This window comes from Amia ocellicauda, chromosome 14, assembly GCF_036373705.1.
Source record: "Amia ocellicauda isolate fAmiCal2 chromosome 14, fAmiCal2.hap1, whole genome shotgun sequence".
Taxonomy (NCBI): Eukaryota; Metazoa; Chordata; class Actinopteri; order Amiiformes; family Amiidae; genus Amia; species Amia ocellicauda.
The window spans coordinates 22,978,006-22,998,114 of record NC_089863.1 but is presented as its reverse complement, the minus strand read 5'-3'; the positions used below and the strand labels follow the sequence as shown (position 1 = coordinate 22,998,114).

At 47.5% G+C, this 20,109-nt stretch overlaps 1 protein-coding gene across 1 annotated transcript; it reads left to right on the top strand.

Moving 5' to 3' along the window:
• The first annotated feature begins 5,622 nt into the window (after nt 1–5,622).
• Nucleotides 5,623–18,398, top strand: LOC136767415 (maestro heat-like repeat-containing protein family member 1). Its single transcript, XM_066721179.1, has 22 exons — nt 5,623–5,710; nt 6,273–6,306; nt 6,445–6,557; nt 7,016–7,141; nt 7,280–7,439; nt 7,581–7,712; nt 7,861–8,018; nt 8,175–8,324; nt 8,558–8,662; nt 8,769–8,841; nt 9,107–9,220; nt 10,080–10,192; nt 10,284–10,423; nt 10,540–10,672; nt 10,855–11,027; nt 13,787–13,924; nt 14,030–14,315; nt 14,440–14,631; nt 14,738–14,887; nt 15,047–15,178; nt 15,357–15,459; nt 15,643–18,398. Exons 3-22 carry the CDS (start codon nt 6,471–6,473, stop codon nt 15,921–15,923), a joined length of 2,946 nt encoding a protein of 981 aa, XP_066577276.1. The 5' UTR covers nt 5,623–5,710; nt 6,273–6,306; nt 6,445–6,470; the 3' UTR covers nt 15,924–18,398.
• Nucleotides 18,399–20,109: the final 1,711 nt, after the last annotated feature.

Sequence of the window (20,109 nt, the reverse complement as noted above, 5' to 3'; positions counted from 1 at the left end):
TAGGTCCCCCTTTTGCCACCAAAACAGCCCTGACCCGTCGAGGCATGGACTCCACTAGACCTCTGAAGGTGTGCTGTGGTATCTGGCACCAAGACGTTAGCAGCAGATCCTTTAAGTCCTGTAAGTTGCGAGGTGGGGCCACCATGGATCGGACTTGTTTGTCCAGCACATCCCACAGATGCTCGATTGGATTGAGATCTGGGGAATTTGGAGGCCAGTCAACACCTTGAACTCGTGATTCATCAGACCAGGCCACCTTCTTCCATTGCTCCGTGGTCCAGTTCTGATGCTCACGTGCCCATTGTAGGCATTTTCGGCAGTGGACAGGGGTCAGTATGGGCACCTGACTGGTCCGCGGCTACGCAGCCCCATACGCAACAAACTGCGATGCACTGTGAGTTCTGACACCTTTCTATCAGAACCAGCATTCACTTTTTCAGCAATTTGAGTTTACAGTATTTACAGAATTTACAGTAGCTCGTCTGTTGGATCGGACCACACGGGCCAGCCTTCGCTCCCCACGTGCATCAATGAGCCTTGGCCGCCCATGACCCTGTCGCCGGTTCACCGCTTTTCCTTCCTTGGACACTTTTGATAGGTACTGACCACTGCAGACCGGGAACACCCCACAAGAGCTGCAGTTTTGGAGATGCTCTGACCCAGTCGTCTAGCCATCACAATGTGGCCCTTGTCAAAGTCGCTCAGATCCTTACACTTGCCCATTTTTCCTGCTTCTAACACATCAACTTTGAGGACAAAATGTTCACTTGCTGCCTAATATATCCCACCCACTGACAGGTGCCATGATAACGAGATTATCAGTGTCATTCACTTCACCTGTCAGTGGTCATAATGTTATGGCTCATTGGTGTATTTAATTATTTTCATTTTGGGTGTACTGTTCCTTTACAAATTTGATGTTGCTTTGTTTTCTCTGCATTTAGATCCCAGTAATGGAACAGAATCTTTGTGGGTGAAACTTTTGAACAAGAGATCTGGAGGCTTAGCGGTAGGAGTGTTACAGACCAGCCAACTCAGATATTCAGAAAGATGCTGCATTGTACAGTGTAATCAGGACTGCATGTAGCAAGGATGTGGCTGTTATAATGGGGGATATCAATTTCCCAAACATAGACTGGGAAAGCCCAGTGGGGACTACAGAAGCAGAAATAGAATTGGTTGAGATGGTAAATGACTGCTTTCTAACTCAATTTGTCAGGGAACCAACCAGGGAGAGCGCATGCATTGACTTGATCTTTTCAAATGACCAAGATAGAGTTCTGGGCTGATTCCTCACCGTTCTCATGATCATTGAAACTCCACGAGGTGAGATCTTGCATGGAGCCCCAGACCGAGGGAGACTGCCAGTTATTTTGTGTTTCTTTAATTTGCGAATAATCGCACCAACTGTTGTCACCTTCTCACCAAGCTGCTTGGCGGTGGTCTTGTAGCCCATTCCAGCCTTGTGTAGGTCTACAATCTTGTCCCTGACATCCTTGGACAGCTCTTTGGTCTTGGCCATGGTGGAGAGTTTGGAATCTGATTGATTGATTGCTTCTGTGGACAGGTGTCTTTTATACAGGTAACGAGCTGAGATTAGGAGCACTGCCTTTAAGAGAGTGCTCCTAATCTCAGATCGTTACCTGTATAAAAGACACCTGGGAGCCAGAAATCTTGCTGATTAATAGGGGATCAAATACTTATTACCCTCATTAACATGCAAATCAATTTATAACTTTTTTGAAATGCGTTTTTCTGGATTTTGTTGTTGTTATTCTGTCTCTCACTGTTAAAATACACCTACCATTAAAATTATAGACTGATCATTTCTTTGTCAGTGGGCAAAGGTACAAAATCAGCAGGGGATCAAATACTTTTTTCCCTCACTGTATATACACACACACATACATACATATATATGTATATGTGTATATATACACATATACATATATATGTATATTGTGACAGACCGGTAAGTGGGTGAGTTAAGAATGAGCCGTCCAGACAGGGGCTTTGTGGAAAGGACTCTTCTGCCAAGGTAAGTTTAATGCAAACCAAAATGTAATACACACTCAATTGAACAAAACAAAACAAAAAATGCCTAGCCTTGTCCAGTCCTACCTGACTTTCTTCCTTCCCTCTCTATGACCGCATCTGTCCAGGAACCCAACAAACACAGGGGAAGTCCTTTTGGGAAAACTATTTCACCCCAACCACCAGCAGGTGGCAGGATGACAATTCCCAGGTTAGAATGTCCGTGTCCTGCAATGGTGGACTATCCCCACAATCCCAGGTTCCCTAAACAGGTTTTTGTCTTTCCCCAAACCACAGGGTATTTTATTATTATTCGAGTAACTATTAGCAAGGGGTTGGCGATTATACTCACTCGCCAGTATACACTCTTACCACACTATACACATTGGCAGTTTGGTGGTACATATCCCTCTGTGAAGTGTAAAGCTTGCAACAGGTTCTAGTAGCTCCTCTTATGCTTTCTCCCAGCTCATGTCTGTCCCTGGCTGCAACCTCCCACCAACTGCCCTGATTGGCTCTGCCTGCTCCCTTATATACACAGGAGCCCCCGCCCCTTCCTGTCTCTACTGCAGGGGCTCCTGGGACAAGTAGTTTTCTACCTTGGGTGGACATTCCTTAAAGGGACGGAGCCCCGTTCCGTCACTATATATATATATATATATATATATATTTGCTTGGAGATCATGTGACAAGGCTTTGTTAAAAGTAACTATGTAACTTGTACCCCAAGTACATTTTAAATTAGCTACCTTTTAGTTGTACTTGAGTAGTTTTTATACCAGTACTTTTACTTCTACTTGAGCAAGATTTCATCAAAGTAACAATACTTCTACTTGAGTAGGATTTTTCAGTACTCTTTCCACTTCTGTTAACTATTAACTATTGTACTGATTCATGAACTGCAAGAAGCCTGATGTCCTCAGACATATACCCTAGTGTGGTGTTATTTTAACCACTTGTGATTTAATTGAAATTGTAACAGAACTGAATGCAGGGTTTACTTCCTTTTGTGTGTGTGAAGCACATTTATCAATTTGTGTTGTTTATTGATTCATTTATCTAATTTTGCACATGCATTGACTTAACACGAAACACCTGAAAAACACTTCTTAAAAACAAAAGTGGACAACTAGTGCCACAGACACTGATGAAGGCTTGAGGCCAAAAACATGTTGTCATTGTTCTACATAAATGAATTGTAAAGAATCTAGCATGCGGAGTGTGATCCTTTATTTATAATGTAAGTATAGCGCACCAAAAAGTCACAGCGCAGAGGATCTGTGAATGAAACGGTAACACAGTTAGACCGTAACCATTACACAGGCCAGAGGAGGCTGGTCCATAGCGGCAGAGTAGATCAGTAGCCAACGAGTGTAAAATAACATGACGCAGTGGGCTGGTCAGAAGTAGCTATGGGACAGGGTACCTGAAGTTGGGCCACTGACAGTTACAGTCTGGCTGCAGCAATTGCAACATAATGCCAACAAAGGACAGGCCGAGAAAACGGAAAGAAAGGGAGCTACAGCCCAGGGTAGCAGCTCTCCTCTATCCTGGATCAGGCCATCGCAGTAAGGAGGATGAGGGAGATGTATTGTATTGGTTAGTTTATTATTTTATTTATTCAGAGAACAGCCTTTTTTCAATTTTGGCCCTGGCAGTAAACATGAAGACAAAAATATTGATCTCTCAAGAAAAGGCCAGACCTCAGGGAAACAAATACCACTGCACTCTAGGCAGCACCGCCCCAGAACACACCTCAGACTACACTCACGTGGCCTGACTATCAGTGCGTCAGGGGCTTTAACCTGGCAGTGAAGGCACTCAAAGGCAACGCAAGAAGAGCTTTCTACGCAAGCAGAAGCGGATTCTATGACACTGATATTCCAGTCAAACTCTGGCTCAAACTAATTGACAGTGTGATCCAGCCCATTGCGCTGTGTAGTGAGGCAGGGGGTCCACTCAGTCTACAGGACTGCACTAGGTGGGACAAACACCCAATCGAAACGCTGCATGCTGAACTCTATAAGAACACACTGCAAGTTCACAGGAACACCAAATTGAAATTGAAATTGAACTGAGAGAGAGAGAATGAATGCATTGTGTGTGTAATTATGTGAGTGTATTGCGTGATTGTGTGTGTGTTAGTGTATGGGAGTGTGTTCATGCATTCAAAATGTACATGACGACAAACGCGGTGGGGTCCAGAGAAAAGGCTGCACGCTTTTCCGAGGATCTCAGCACAAACACTGAGCAGCAGCAGGATTGCGGGACAGCGACCTGCAGAAACAGCACCGAAGAGACGGACACCTGAAGTACTGCTACTGTAATCTATTATATGTGCTGTGTGTGTGATACACATTTTCAGATTATTCATCTCAATAGGCTATCGATAACTAATGCATACGATTCCTTGTGATTAGTGCAGATGTCCTACTAAATGTGCTTCGCTCTCGGGTGAATTGTAACGGCACTTTCAGACTTGCAGAACCGAAGACAACCATTTGAAAAGGGAAATGTATACATTCAATTCCCCATTGAATCAGCACGTTTTAATTATATTAGAAAGCTTCGGCTGCAAAGGGTCAAGATTACTTTCAAAGAAAATATAGAACCGATCAATAGCCTATAGACTCTACAAAAAATAAGCATCACTGTCGCTGTGTATTGAATCAAGCAGGACTATATGTGCAAAACAGATAAGAAATAAGAAAACATGCCATATGTGATGCAGTTTATTTAGCAGCAAGAACAGGCAATGTTGCTGTGACACCGACCCTAAGCACTGGAGAGCAGGACTGATCAAATAAAAGCTTAAAATAGAGCAGACAACGCCAGACACCCCGATACAACGATGGACAGGGAGCAATATGGGCTACAATTTGCCATTATAGCCACCGTTTCAACAAGACTATTTGAGCGCTGCATATGGAAGCAGACCTTGCTGTGAGAAGTAGTTTGTCAGTGGGACACACAAGGAAATGACACTTTTTCTTGTCGCCTTCCTTGCATTTGTGGGCAGCAGACTTACATTTCCTACAGTTTTGGCTAAGCTACACAGCTAACTGTGACATGCATGCAGCAGACACGCACGCCAGCTAGACTACAGACCGGACAGATGACACGTCAATCAAACTCAGCATTTGTATTCTTTTTCAAGACAATCTTTTCACATTACATTTGTTTGGACAAACTGCTACATTTGCTTCCATCGAGACGGTGTGGTTTAGAAAGTAAATTTAGTATTAGGAAGAACAAAAGATGATGTAGCTCAATCCAGTGGCGTAACACAAGATGCCGGGGCCCCTGGTAACTATGGTGGGGGCCCAAAGTCTAGCACAGTGCAGTGTTTGTAGTATTCTGTAGAATACTGTAGTTAGCCACACAGTACGTTTCTTCATTTCCACATTCATAATTCATATATTGCGAAAATCACTTTTTTCCATTTATGGTGCTAGAAATCAAGTACAGTATCCCAACCTGCACCCGCCGCGCCGCACATCCGGGACATCACGGAACAGCGCGCCTGCGCAGCTGCGCCCGTCGCGTGCGCTGAGGGCGCTCGGGCGCGGTTGCCGCGGTGACGCGTCACAATGCGCAGGCGCGCTGTGCCGTCAGTCCGCGCCGCTCGGCGCCATTAGAGATTCAGACGTCGGTGGAAGATGGCGGCGAAACAGACGTGAGTGTCTGACTGTCACTGCAAGACTCTGCCTTGTCTAGATGTTAGTCCTAGTCGGCAGTAGTCACCCAGCAATCATATTAAACACCCGTTTCATGTAATACAGGCTACTACACAAGCAGATACTTTGATTGGGAGGCGTTTGATTCCGTGTGTATTTTACTCATGAGGCTCGTCTCATAATCATTGCAATAATAACACATGATGATTATTTTAGATAAACAATTGCACAGGAGACATAGCGAATCAAGTGAACCAACACGTGTGCTATAGGAGAAGGATACCTATTGTAACTGCTTGCTTAATACGTTTAAAGTTTAAACTGGTGAATATGCATGCATATCTTACCTGCCAATGGAAAATGTCTTTGGGGTTGGGATTCATACTTGAATTGCCCGGACTAAACTATATTACACTGCCTTGTTATAGTTTTAATACGGACATTATTGTTTAAAACTACACTTCATAATGATTTGACTTGATGGTCAGCGTTTATTCACACAAAATAATACAATCAGTAAAGTGGAATGAAATGTAACCCAGAATTCCTGTTGTCTTTTAGTGTGACGACACAGTGGACGAGTCTGAGGGTTTGGGTGAGTGTCTGTTTGGAGGACTTTTTACTGACTATATGTAATAACAATTAATCATACAATCCGTTGGGAACCACTGCTGTAAGGATGAGCTGGACTTGATCCTGGCTGATTTAACTGTGATTTGTGTTGATATTGTAGAGACGGTTGATCCCTGGCAGGTGATAATGGAGGACATCCAGGAAACCTTAGCGTCTCTCTCTCAAATGATGGCCCCAAACACCTTTTGCCTGAAGTGTCTGGAATACCTCAAGGTGAGAATTGAGCGTCTGTTGATGCCAAGACCGTCCGTTTCGTCTCCCGACAGAGTGCTTAACTGTGTGGCTTTTCTTCGGAGTTGTTTCTTCCAGGTTTTGTTCTGGAATTGCTTCTAAAATGTGTGTATTGTGTGATTGTATATTTGAATGTATAGTAATTATCTTCTTTCTTTATTCAGTTCCTTTTAAGAACCAGCTGAAGTATGAGTGTCTATATGAGTAGTTTGTTGTTGAGGTTACTATGTGATGCACATTTGTCTGTTTGACAAAATCCAGATTTTTGGAAATCTGTACAGCTTTCAGTGTCCTTGTGTACAAAGGGTTCAAGATATAACATGGTGTCTGTTATGCAGAGAAGAGACATTGACATTGATTTGTCAATATTGTAACAGTTCTTCTGAGTTGTGCTGTGTCACATCCCTCCTAAGCTCTTCCTCCTGTCTTCCTCTGCTCAGCTGGCCCATCCGACCCTCGTCCTGCAGGCCGTGGAGAAAGTTCTGCGCAGCCAGATCGAAGACATCAGCTCCTCCACAGCCAGGAAGGTCATTGCTGTGGCTGCTAGACTGATGGGCAGCGATGCGGTGAGCCACTTGCTCCTGTCAGGCTCTTCCTGTTTTTTGTATAAAGATTCTTCTCACTCAGAGATGTGCCAGGAACACTGCTGTCCCCAGAAAGCCTTCTCAGACTCACGCCCCTCCTCTCGTCTTCCCCTGACCCAGAACATGCCTCTCGACACGAAGCAGGCAGCCAGTGACGTCCTGGTGGCCGTGGGATGTGGGTTTCCGGGGGAGGTCCTGCAAACCATGTGTGTCATCAGTGAAGATGTACAGCCAGAGATCATGTGGCTGAACACTCTGGCCCGTCTGTTACGAGCCAACGGTGAGTCTGCCTGCTCCTTCCATTCCTGAAGCCACTTTGTCAAAGGGGTTTCACCCCATGCTGGGACAGCATCTGTGCGCTGTAAGGGAACTGAGATGTGCCCTGTTTTCGACCCTAACCATCTGTTGTCTGTGTTTGCAGGGTCCGGCACGATGCCCCATCTTGAGAAGACCCTCACCGGTCTGCTGCCCAAGCTGGACGCTGCCAAAAGAGTGGAGATGCACTCAGTGGAAGCCCACTCCAGGGCTCAGCTGCAGATGGCTCTGTGCTCAGGTGAGTGAGGGTGGCTGACTCCTGCAATGACAGATCCCCAAAGGGCGCCCTTGTTCTTCTTTTTGTTTAAGGTTTAGTTCAGCGGAGCTGAGCTGTGAATCGTGTGTCTAGTGGAGAGTGACCCCAGCGTCTGTTTTTTGTCTCCCAGTGCTCACCAGCGCCTGCACCAGCCTCCAGGAGTATGTTTCTGGACCCGGAGGGAGCGCTGACCCCACAGTGAAGAAGCAGGACTTCGCTCCAGTCATTGACTCCGCCTTCAAAACCATTTTGAAGGGCTGGCTGGTGCTGGAGGGCAGGAACCTGCAGGTACGGGCCAGCGGGAAATGTCCGGAGGAGGGGGTGGTTGTTAAATATGGACTGGCAAAATATCCAGCTCCACACATGAGAATGTCTAGAGTCATCTAGTCACTTGTTCTGCGCTGTGACTCCTGTATGTGATCTTATGTCCTTCTGTCTGTGTAGTCGCTGAGGCTTCAGGAGACGCTCGTCGGTGCCTTGGCTGCCATGTCGCCCCTGCTGAGCCCTGAGACTCTGCAGGCCAATGTGACCCAGCTGGTCGCCGCTTCAGTGGAGGTGTACAAGCACAGCTCCAACGGTGAAGCCCTGGGCCAGGTAGGACTTTCTCTGCTGTCTGGGGTAACAGGGGTGGGCGAGATCAGACCGGCTCCAGATTAAGGGCTTGGTTTTATGTTTAACATCAGGATCAGGGTTGGGGTTGGTTTGGTTTATTGTTTTGGAGTCCATGTTAACAGCTCAGCCGGATTCCAGGTCTGTGAACCGGCCCACAGTGCAGTGTGAGTCAGCAGCTGTGTTTCTTTATTATTATTATTATTTTTCTTATTCAGAACGTGCGACAGATTCTGTTGGCAGCCTTGGAGCCGGGCTTCACTTCGCACCATGTGGCCATCTACTCCTCCGTGGACAGCCTGCTGCGCGCGCTGCACCAAGAGGTAGGTCCCGCTCTGCGGAGCAGCCGAGACGCACCGACACAAGGCTCCCGTGCAGCCGAGCGGCGCTTCCCCCTCGGTACGCAGTGACCGTGTCTTTCTCCTTCAGATCTGCGCCCGTCAGGAGACACGGCCGCCCGTGGACGAGGACAACGCGGTCCTGTCATCACTAACGCTGCTGGGTACGTCTCAGTCTTTAATAAGTTCTTTATCCAATTCTATACTTCATTTAAACCCCCTACTGTTTCAAATAATTACAAGGCTCTGATTTAGGAAATGATTAGTTCAGTTAAGGGTTCAATTAAGTAATTGAGAGCTCAGCAGGGTGGGTTGGGAGCCACTGTTGATGCAATGAAGGCTTTCGTGGGCGTCTCTCTCTGTGGTCCCAGGAGAGAGTGCGCTGGCCTGTGTTGTGACCTCACTGCTCTGCCTGCCTTTTTCCTACAGCCAACGCCTTCCCAAAGAAGGTGGCCAAATTCATCGTTGGGCAGCTGAAGAGCAGCAGTGAGCCGGGCCGGGCCGGGTCCGCGGCAATGCTGGCCCACCTCCTCCGCGCCGCAGGTACCGTCCTCTCCCCCGTCCTGTCCCGCTGCGCTACAGCGCTCTCTGCTGTCTGACCTCCTGCTGTCATCGAAACTCGTGACAAGCATTTTAATAGACAAGGCCTCGGTCACGCGGTTTAACGACGCATGCGTTGTAATATAGCGTGTTATTGTGAGGAAATCGAATGCCACGGTGTCGTGTTGCTGTTGCTTGTACTGTAGTTGTTGTAATTGTCTCTGATACTTGCTCTGACTAGCACTAAACTTATTGTATACTGTGATGTATTGTTTCATACCTTCTTATTGTCTTGTAATTCTTTGTGTATATTGTGTTTACAGTTGTAAATCGTTGTAAGGTCATCTGCTCAGACATAAATAATAAACTCTATGGCAACTATCGGATTAGAAATATCAATTATAATCAGGAAGACGGAATAAACAGACTTGCATAATTATGAGCAGAAGACTTCAAATACACTATAGACGGCTTGTTCAATTTGTTCAATCTATAAATATTTTAGTATATATTCCTTTTAGGGTAGAATATCAAAACAACTTTTCCAAAGCATTTATTTTCATCAGTGAGCCTCTTTTGGCTGCCGTTGTTATAATAATAATGAATATTTTGTTTTCTAATGCAGTAATTCTTTGGACATTTGCTTTGGACATTTCTGACGCTCTGGCACTTTTTAAATTAAATCTAATACTTTTTAAATTGAATTGGCCTTCATAACCGCTTAAGTAAAATATAAACAAAACCCAAAGTGACGTCTACCGACCCGGCGCAATCCGATTACATCAGCCACGGATACCGAGAGAACCTGCCATGTGGTGTTGTTTTCCGATTACCAAACCTGATCCTGCCGAATCCGTTACAGGGAAGGCCGATTCCTTGGCGCCACGGGGGCCCGGTGAGCCCTCCTTCTACGGCCCCTCCAGCACCATCTTCTGCAAGATCCTGGAGGGCAGACGAGCCCAGCTGAAAGAGCAGGTCAGGGCCAGTTTGGAGTCTCTCACGCCCGCTGTGTTTCCTCTCGCTGCGCTGGGCGGCAGACTGAGTGCATGTCTCCTCTGTCCTCCAGGTCCCTGAGATCCTGCACGCTGTGCAGCCCTGCCTGCCCCACCTGACTGACCGGCAGCTGAGAGTGGTCGCCCACATCGTGTCCCAGTGCCCGGAGGAGCTCACCAAGGCGCTGCTGAACGAAGCCCTGCCGCTGGACCGGTGAGCCCCACTGAAGCGCCTCTCTCACAGTGACTGTCTGCAGTGCTGATTGGCTCGTGTGTCACGTCAAGGAGCTCCCGTGTGTCTCTGACTCACTGTGTCTCTGTCTCCCACAGCTCCAGCCGTGTGCTGTGGAGGGCCTTGGGATCTGAAAGCAAGATGTCCCGCAGGCTGCTGGCTTTCCTCATGAGGAAGCTGCCCAGGGACCCGGCTGAGGACTGTGTGTCCGCTGCGCGCCGGACCCTCGCTGTGAGTCCCCAGACACTTACTCACTGTGTAAACCAGGCCGGGAACATCGCAGGACTTTTCATTCACTGATGTTTCCACTGACCTGTCCGTGATCTACTGACTCTCCAGAAAGCAGTACAGAGGGGCTCTGAATGGGGTGCCTTTTCTCTGACTGTGACCCTGTGTGTCTCTCCCGGTGTCAGGTGACCACTGCCGTGCAAGAACTGCTGGCCGTCGCAGGGAGGACGGGGGCCTTTCAGAGGGTCTTTCCCCGGCTGTTTGGGGCCCTGCTTCTCCACACGGACTGCAGAGAGGAGATCCCACAGGAGGCCGGCACCCCCAGCCAGGACACGCCAAGAGAACCAAGTATATCCAGGTGAGCAGGTCGTACTGAGTGCCGTCTCGCTGTGCAGACCCACAGGGTGTCTGTTCACAGTGTGGTCCCTGATGGAGCCGTCAGTACCTCGCTGGTCTGTGTGTGAGTGACCTGAGCGGCCAGGAGGGCCACAGTGAGAGACGCACTTGATTCTGCTGAGTGTTGGTGCTCTGCAGACACTGGATAAAATTAACTTTTTTGGCCACTAGCCACTGTGTCTGGTAGAAGGAAAACACTTACCAGCCACTTGGTATTTTTACCAGCCAAAGGCAAACATCACCAGAAATGCATGAGGGTGCGTAAATGTGTGGTGAACATGTTAAAACGTGGCATTTATTCAGGTAATTCATCAATCACCATAACAGAAGCTAACTGCACACCTGTATAGACTAGACAGGTGTGTATGAGGAAAAGGATCTGGATAGAAAACATGCTCCCACACAGTTTCTACTTGCAAGTGTTATAAGGTCTTGATTGCCTTCTGTTGAGTGATAACACTTGCTAGTAGAGACTGTGCGGGAGCATCGTTTTCAAATGAATCAATCACATGCAATAACACGGCAGCTGCTGGGGATCTGTATAAACACACCAACACATGAGAAGGGGTGTTAATGACACATTATTGCTCTTCATACTCCTCTTCTTCTTCAGTGCTTCTCCCTTCTCTGGGTTTCTGCACGTCATTAAAAGGATTTCATTGGATTGGCTAGATATTCATAGAGTCACGGTCTGTGGTATATATATATATATATATATATATATATATAGGAATGAAGACAGACAGTGACGTCCTTTCCATTGGTCAATACGATGCACGCCAGCAGAGACGCGATGTAAACAAACCGCACGTTTCTCTTCAGCAGAATCTCCACTACGCAGGAAAAAATGCATGTCTCTATCGCAAATCATTTCAGCAGAAATGTATATGGTGTAATTGATGCAATTGATGAATACTTTTCTAACAACAATTTTGTTAAATAAATATCTACGTAAAAATACATTATTAGAAGACGTATGGAAATGGCATAAGACAGCAGACCTGTCAACTCTCACACACCTCGTGTCAGACTCGTGTTGTCCCGACATTAGCACAACTTTTAGTTCATTTGTCACAAATTCAAATTAACTATAAAGGTTGTGACTATTTGTTTTATAAGGGAATATTTTGCAATTACAGCTGTAATTAACCGACCAATATGTTTTTCTTTTTCATTTTTTATACATTTTCATTCAGTTGCATTCAGTTTAGCAATGTGAGCTGCGATGAAAATGCCTTAACGTTAGCGTCCTTGTGGCAATGTGTTCCGGTCACAACAGCGAAATACAAAATGTATAAGACCTATCCAGCTAATTTATACAATGTACTTGACTAAACGATTGACTTTCACTCTCCAAAGCACACACTCAGACTGCTGCTCTGCGCTCAGAAACATAACTGTGCGTTTGAGTTCCAGCGAATACAGAATTAATACATACACTAGGGTTGGCCGTGTGCCGGCTCCGGTGTGGAGCTCATCGGAGCGCTCTGGAGCCGGAGCTGAGGTCACGGAGCTGCTCCACTCTTCCCCCTTCCATTACCCAGATATTAAGTCCACTTTTCTTAAATTAACAACATGTATAACTTCATAGGTATTGTTTTGTATTGGGGGTTATAAAATAAGATCAGTTCTCACTCCAGCTATTTGTACATAATACATTTTTTATTAATTGTAATTATATGACACCTTCACTTTCTCACACCTGTCACTTTCTAGAAGTGATGCTATAATCTCAGGGCATCTCTCATAAACCTCATGCAAAAGAAGTAAAGTCCATTTTAACTGTAAAGTTTTAAGTATTTCCAAATTATTTTATTCCAAGCAAATTCTTCATCTGCCTAAATTAACCTCATTTTATAGCCGTCTGTTATCTGAAATGTCCTGACTAGTTTGTCCAGAAGTTGGTTGCCAGGGAGTTAAGGTCACATGCAGAGTCATGCCCCCTGCACCTTGTTTGCCACTTTTAAGATACGAAAATACTGGACCCCTGGTGGGGGGGGGGGGGGGATGCGAAATGTCAACCACAAAAGTATGTGGACACCTGCTCCTCAGACATCTCATTCCAAAATCATGGGCATGAATATGGAGTTGGTCCCCCCTTTGATGCAATAACTGCCTCCACTCTTCTGGGAAGACTTTCCACTAGATGCTGGAACATTGTTGAGGGGATTTCAGACACAAGAGCATTAGTGAGGTCGGGCGCCGATGTTGGGCGATCAGGCCTGGCTCACAGTCGGCTTTTCCATTCATCCCAAAGGTGGGATGGGGTTGAGGTCGGGGCTCTGTGCAGGTCACTCAAGTTCTTCCACACCAATCTCGACAAACTATTTCTGTCAGGACCTCACTTTGTGCACGGCTTGTCATGCTGAAACAGGAAAGGGCTTCCCCAAACTGTTGCCACAAATTTGGAGGTGCAAATTCACCCAGAATGTCACTGTAGGCTGTAGCGTTACGATTTCCCTTCAGTGGGACAAAGGGGCCGAGCCCTGAGACCATTATTCCTCCTCCAAACTTTACAGTTGGTCTATGCATTCGTGCAGGCAGCGTTCTCCTGGCATGTGAAACATGCCGACTAAAAGTTGAGTCCCCGTACACTTGTTGGCAGCCCGCCAAAGTGGCTGGTAAAATTGACATTTACCCGCCACGGGCTAAATCTACCCACATTTGGCGGGTGTTAATTTTATTCCCTGTCTACAGCACTGTCCTCTCCTCTCTCCACAGAGAGATCGTACTGGCACTGAAGGCCCTTCTGGCCCGGGCCAAGCTGAGGAAGGCGACCGATCAGCTAAAGCAGGAGGCGGCCTGGGCGAAACTGCAGAGCCCTGACAGCCACCCCGAGGGCGTCCGTCTCCTGGCCAGGTACGGGTCTCCAAACCAGCCTGTCATTCGGGGCTTCCCTTTGTCTACTCCGTTCCCGAGATCGGTTATCTATTGTCTCATTACGGCTGTCCCTTTATCCTCCAGGGCCATGGTTGAGCACGCCGGCCCGCAGCTCCCTGGCATCATGGAGGTCCTCGTCCCTTCCCTGAGCTCTGACCGGGAGCAGCACAGAGTGACGGCCACTGCCTTCTTCTCCGAGGTGAGTATGTGGCTGAGGGCTGCTCTCACTGCGCCTCGCTCTGCTGTCTTGCAGCTGCTGGGCGGCTCGGAGAAGCCACTACTGAAGAGTTTGAAGCGCCGAGCCCAGGACCCCTGTGTGCGCGTCAGGCTGCTGCTTTTCCAAGGCATAGAGAGATCCACAGCTGCCCAGGTAAGGACTTGTGCTGGATGCCCAGTGCGGACGGGGACGTGGGGATGAAGCCGCTCTGTCTGTGTGTTAAACAGTGAAGAGAGAGATGCATGTTTCAATTCCAAAGCCACCACTCTGTGTGCAGGTGACAGAACACGGCCGGGAGCTGCTCGCCATCCTCCGCTCTGGCCTGCAGGACACGGACGTGGCGGACAGGCAGGCGGTCCTGGCAGCTCTGTCCGCCCTCTCACACGTTCTGCCCCACCTGAGACGGCACAGCGTCAGCCGGGATGTCGCTGCAGATGTCCTGCGAAGGATCACTGCGCTCTGGGAAAAAGTGAGTCGCTGTTTAAGGCTGCGGTGTCCGTGCAGGCTGTCGTGCTCAGTGTTTCACAGGCTGTGCTGTCGCCACTCTGTGCCTGACCTTCTCTGCTTGTTTTCAGGATGATGCAGAGCTGCACTGTGCCTGCGCCACCGTGCTGGGGAACCTGTGCAGGTGCCCGGCAGTGACAGCCCACCTCAAACGTGAACTGCAGGTGGCCCTGGTGCAGCTGGCGCTTCACCTGCGAGACCCCAACCCTGAGGTGACCCAGGTAAGAGCAGATCAGACACCACCCGGGCAGCAAACCCAGGAGGGGCTGCAGGGGCTTTTAAGAATATCAGAAGAGTTACAGACGTCCTGCTGTCGGATTGTGCCGCTGTGTCCTGGCATCAGTGCCCAGTGTTGAGTCTCAGCTCGTGTGTTTGTGCAGGCCTGCCTCTGGACCCTGAACAACAGCATCTGGGTTCTAGATCTGAACATTGTCAGGACGCTGATCTCCACGAACCAGGACAGAGGGGCGCTGTTCGTAGACGGCTTTCTGGAGGACCTGGCCGCGTTCTTGGTGAGGACCAGTTCAGCCAATCCCATTGTCTCACATGAGTTTGGCTCCTGCAACACGCAGGGCCGAGGCACACACGTGTGACGTTGTGAATGAAGGACAGAGATGCACAGAGATGTTTGTGGCTCTTGAGTTACAGGTCTGCTGAGAGTCCCCGAATCTGACTCCTTGTCTTTTCCAGGCATCTGATTTCCCCGAGGCGCTGGACGGGGCCTTCAGCTGCGTCCTGGACTGTTTGAACAGCCGCTCTCCTGCAGTCAGAGCCAACGCCGCCGTATTCACAGGTGAGGAGATGAGACGCCGGGGGAGGATGTGGGCCCATGATGGAGCGCACAGGCGATTGGTATCGATTCTGTAACGCCACTGAAATGTTTCTGTGGATCTGATGGCAGCCAGGGTGACATTGTCTTGCTGCTCTAGACCTCTGTGTTGAGTTGTGACTCGGTGTTGCTCTCTCTTGTCCACAGAGTCCCTGATTAAGAAGAACCTCCTGGGACGCCGACAGTGGCAGGAGGTGGTCCGTGCTCTGACGCGGGCCAAGCAGGAGGAGAGCGACGCCCTGGCTAAGAGCTGCACTGCCCAGGCCCTGGAGAACTGCTCCGCCTCCCAGTGCCAGAGCGCAGCGACGCAGCCCGTGTGGAAGAGGCTCTTCAGCCCACAAGGAGACGGGAGGAGATTAGGTCGCACTCTGCCGTCTGAGATGAATGACTGTGTGCCTGAGCCCCCGCTCGCTAATGAGGTGCCATGAGGGACACAATACTGAGACGCACTATATACTGAGACACGCTATATACTGAGACGCACTATATAGACGCACTATATAGACGCACTATATAGACACAGTATATACTGAGACGCACTATATAGACACAGTATATACTGTGAGACGCACTATATAGACACAGTATATACTGAGACGCACTATATAGACACAGTATATACTGTGAGACGCACTATATAGATACAGTATATACTGAGACGCACTATATAGACACAGTATATACCGAGACGCACTATATAGACAGTATATACTGAGACGCACTATATCGACGCAGTATATACTGAGACGCACTATATAGACGCAGTATATACTGAGACGCACTATATAGACACACTATATACTGAGACGCACTATATAGACGCAGTATATACTGAGACGCACTATATAGACACTATATACTGAGACGCAGTATATACTGAGACGCACTATATAGACGCAGTATATACTGAGACGCACTATATAGACACACTATATACTGAGACGCAGTATATACTGAGACGCACTATATAGACGCAGTATATACTGAGACGCACTATATAGACGCAGTATATACTGAGACGCACTATATAGACACACTATATACTGAGACGCAGTATATACTGAGACGCACTATATAGACGCAGTATATACTGAGACGCACTATATAGACACACTATATACCGAGACGCACTATATCGACGCAGTATATACTGAGACGTACTATATAGACACAGTATATACTGAGACGCACTATATTGACACAGTATATACTGAGACGCACTATATGGACATAGTATATACTGAAACGCACTATATACTGAGATGCACTATATACTAAGACATACAGACTATATACTAAGACGCACCATATACTGAGGCGCACAATATAGATCCACTATATAATGACAAGTATAGGTCTCTGTGTCTCTGTTCCTGGTCTGTCTCTGTTTCTCTCCATGTCTGTCCGCGTGTGCTCGTGTGTCCACAGGTGTCCAGACCGCTGCTCTGTTGCTCGGCTCAACTGCCGGGCCGCTGTGTGGAAGAGCCGCATCAGGTCCCGGAGACGCCCAGACACCTGTGGACACACGGGCACACGCGGACAGACATGGAGAGAAACAGAGACAGACCAGGAAACGGAGACCTGGATTCAAACAGGGGGGTCTGGCTCAGAGTGGGCAACAACACAGCTGAAGGTCCTCTATTTAAACGAGATGGTCAGCTCCCCCTTTTCTTCTGTCTTTGAGCTGCAATGCATTATGGGAGTCACACAGAGTTCCGGTGAGGCTTTTCTTCTATGCAATGGAAAACCAGCCTCTTTAATATTCAACGCTTTCTTTTTATAAAACACTTGCATTTTTATACATGATGCACCTGGCTTGTATTAGAGACGCCCCTTCTGAAGACATGCAAGTTATTATCTAACCAGCAGTGTGTTCACCTGTCCTGACGAGCGCTTTATGGCCGAAGTGCTGTCTCTATTCGCCCGTCATGAATATTCATGAGCACAAGACTGCTGAGGCAGATCCTCGATCTAGGAGGCGGGGTTTGTTATCGGAGACAAGTGACGGATTGGCGGCGATTCAAAACGAATAGTCAGCGTGTGGATCATTATTATTACTGTCAGTAGTAGTAGAAGTCGTAATTCTGATGCCATGAAGGTGTTCGGTATTTAATTGTGGCAACACAACCAATAAGAATCTCTTCTCCGTTTTCCGCTGGATGATATTCTGTACATTTTACTTCATATATAATACAAAAAATACCGAACATTTCCGAGACATTAGTGTTACTGATTTTCTTATATGAATAATAATAATTACCCACAGGCTCTCGTATGTTTTGAATTGCCGCCGATCTGTCACCCGTCTATAACAACCAAACCAGGCCTCAGGCTTGATGTGCTCATGGATATTCATGACCGGCTACTAGAGAGAGCACTTCGCTGATACAGCGCTCGTCAGGCCGGGTGAAAACACTGCTGGTTAAATAATAACTCGTATGTGTTAAGAAGTGTCTAATACAATCCAGGTGCATCCTGTTAAAAATGCAATTGTTTTTTAAAAAGAAAGCTTTGAATATGAAATGAGGCAGGTTTGCCATGACAGAGATGGGGAGAAAAGCGCCACAGGAACTCTGTGCGACTCCCATAATGCACTGCTTCGGGTAAGACGGAAGTCCCGATGTTAATAGGTGGGGCTGACTGTCTTGTTTCAATAGAGGGTCTGTGACAGCCTTTATTGACGCCCGGCACACAGTCTGGGGGTAAAGCAGCCGTTGCTGAAAGGGCAAGAGCGCGCGCTGGAGTCTGGGGGGCTGAACGCGGCTCAGTCAGTACGATGGCAGACAGCAGCGCCGGGTGTGTGTTCTCGAGAGAAGACGCGACTAATCTTGTGATGCTTTGGGCCAAGTGCGTTTATTCTTTCAGCTGTTGTATTTTGAAATAAAAAGATGATTTTAAATGCACTTGATGTGTTATTGTTTTGATTGTTTGGTAGTTTGATTTGTCTGATGCGTTTACAAAATGCACTACATTAACGCACTACTAATGCATTTGACCTTTGACCTTGTCCATTCCTGTCGGAGCAGGAGGCCGCACAGCTTGTGTTTCCGGGTTCTTCTGTTATTGGCGCAGACAGGCGAGCTTCACTGGCAAAACCCGTCTGAACGAGAGCTGCGCCCAGCTACTGCCCTTCTGCAAACGGCCCCCACCTGTGGGATCCTTGTGGGATCAGTTTGCTTCATAGTTGTGCCATTTCAGTTCAGCTAACATAAAGTCATTGTTGGGCACAATTACATTGTTACTGGTCTCCATTGTGGCTGTGTTCCCATAGTTATCAATGCCATATTGCACTGGAATACAACGCACTGACTCCTCAACGCGCTGACTGCAGCACACTGAGACACTGCGCACTGACGCACTGACACGCTCGCTCCCTCAAACGCTCGCCTGTTCACTCTTTCAAACAGTCCGATCCTCTCCCCCCGTGTTCTCTGGTGTGTTCCTGGCGTGTTGCAGGTGACCAGAGACCCTACGGTGAGTCCGACGCACGTCTTTCCTGTCACCGATTATACAGTCATGACTTCATCGTCTCCCTCACACTTTCCCAGTGAGCGGTAATGGGACCTGTGTGTCTGGGCCCCTGTGACCACAGCTGTGAAACTTCTGACTTCAGATTACCCTGCGTTTTGCACAGCTTTAAGATAATTAATGAATTAAATCTAACAATCAATCTATCAACAATCCCCCACCCCCTCCCTGATTGTGTTGCAACGTCTGTCCTGATTAGATCTTAGTCCACAGAGACCAGTGTCAATAAAATCTGTTCACTGAATTTTCTCATTTGCTTTCTTTTGTTACTTTGGTTTTCGGTCAGTCTAAAACACCTTCATCAGACAGCTTTAGTGTCCTGATTGATACACACAGACCCAGGGCCACAGCACAACAGATGCAAAACCTAGCGTTACTGTGCTCTGGGGCAGAGTTGTAATGACTCGAGTCAACGTTCAAAATACGTGACTCGAGTTAAAACACAAAAGTCTCCATCAGACTCAAGTCATTGGCTTTATGTTATTTATTCTTGTAGCCGTACTACACCACTGATGGCACCAGCTTCACATTCGGTTCCTTAATTGGCACTGGGAGAGCAGGCAAAGTGGGAACTACATCAGTCTTTGTTTAATGAAATGTCAGGAGGATGCAGGGGAGCAACGGAGATAAATTGGATAATAAACAGAATATAACTAAACCATCTTGAATAAAACTGATTTAAAAATGATAGGAAATTGAGAAAGAGCTGCAGCTGGACTGAAAACCAGAGTACACCACGGTAGGCTGGGCAGTGCTCCGGGTTTGCTGGCTCCAGAGGTTCAGCTCCAGCTCCAGCTCCGGAGCGGCTCTGGTGCAGCTCTACACTCCGGATCCGGCTACTTTTAACCAGCTCCAGCTCCGGAGCCACAAAAAACAGTGCAAACTAGGATGCCATCATTATAAATAATGATTCATTTTTACTTATTTTATGTAAATAACTGTTTAACAAAAACAAAATATTAATAACAAACATCTGTTTAACCATTCAAAATTGTAAAGATGTCTGTGGCAATTAGGGTTGCCAGCCGGCCAGTATTTTAGCGGACTGTCCGGTATCTGTACACTACATGGCCACTAGTATGTGGG

What these genes read in the sequence shown, in the direction of transcription:
- LOC136767415 (XM_066721179.1), top strand. Translation starts at nt 6,471, where the DNA reads ATGGAGGACATCCAGGAAACCTTAGCGTCTCTCTCTCAAATGATGGCC. An exon ending in GACTGATGGGCAGCGATGCG is followed by an intron (nt 7,142 to 7,279) that starts GTGAGCCACTTG and finishes CCCCTGACCCAG; the next exon opens with AACATGCCTCTCGACACGAA. An exon ending in CCAACCCTGAGGTGACCCAG is followed by an intron (nt 14,888 to 15,046) that starts GTAAGAGCAGAT and finishes GTGTTTGTGCAG; the next exon opens with GCCTGCCTCTGGACCCTGAA.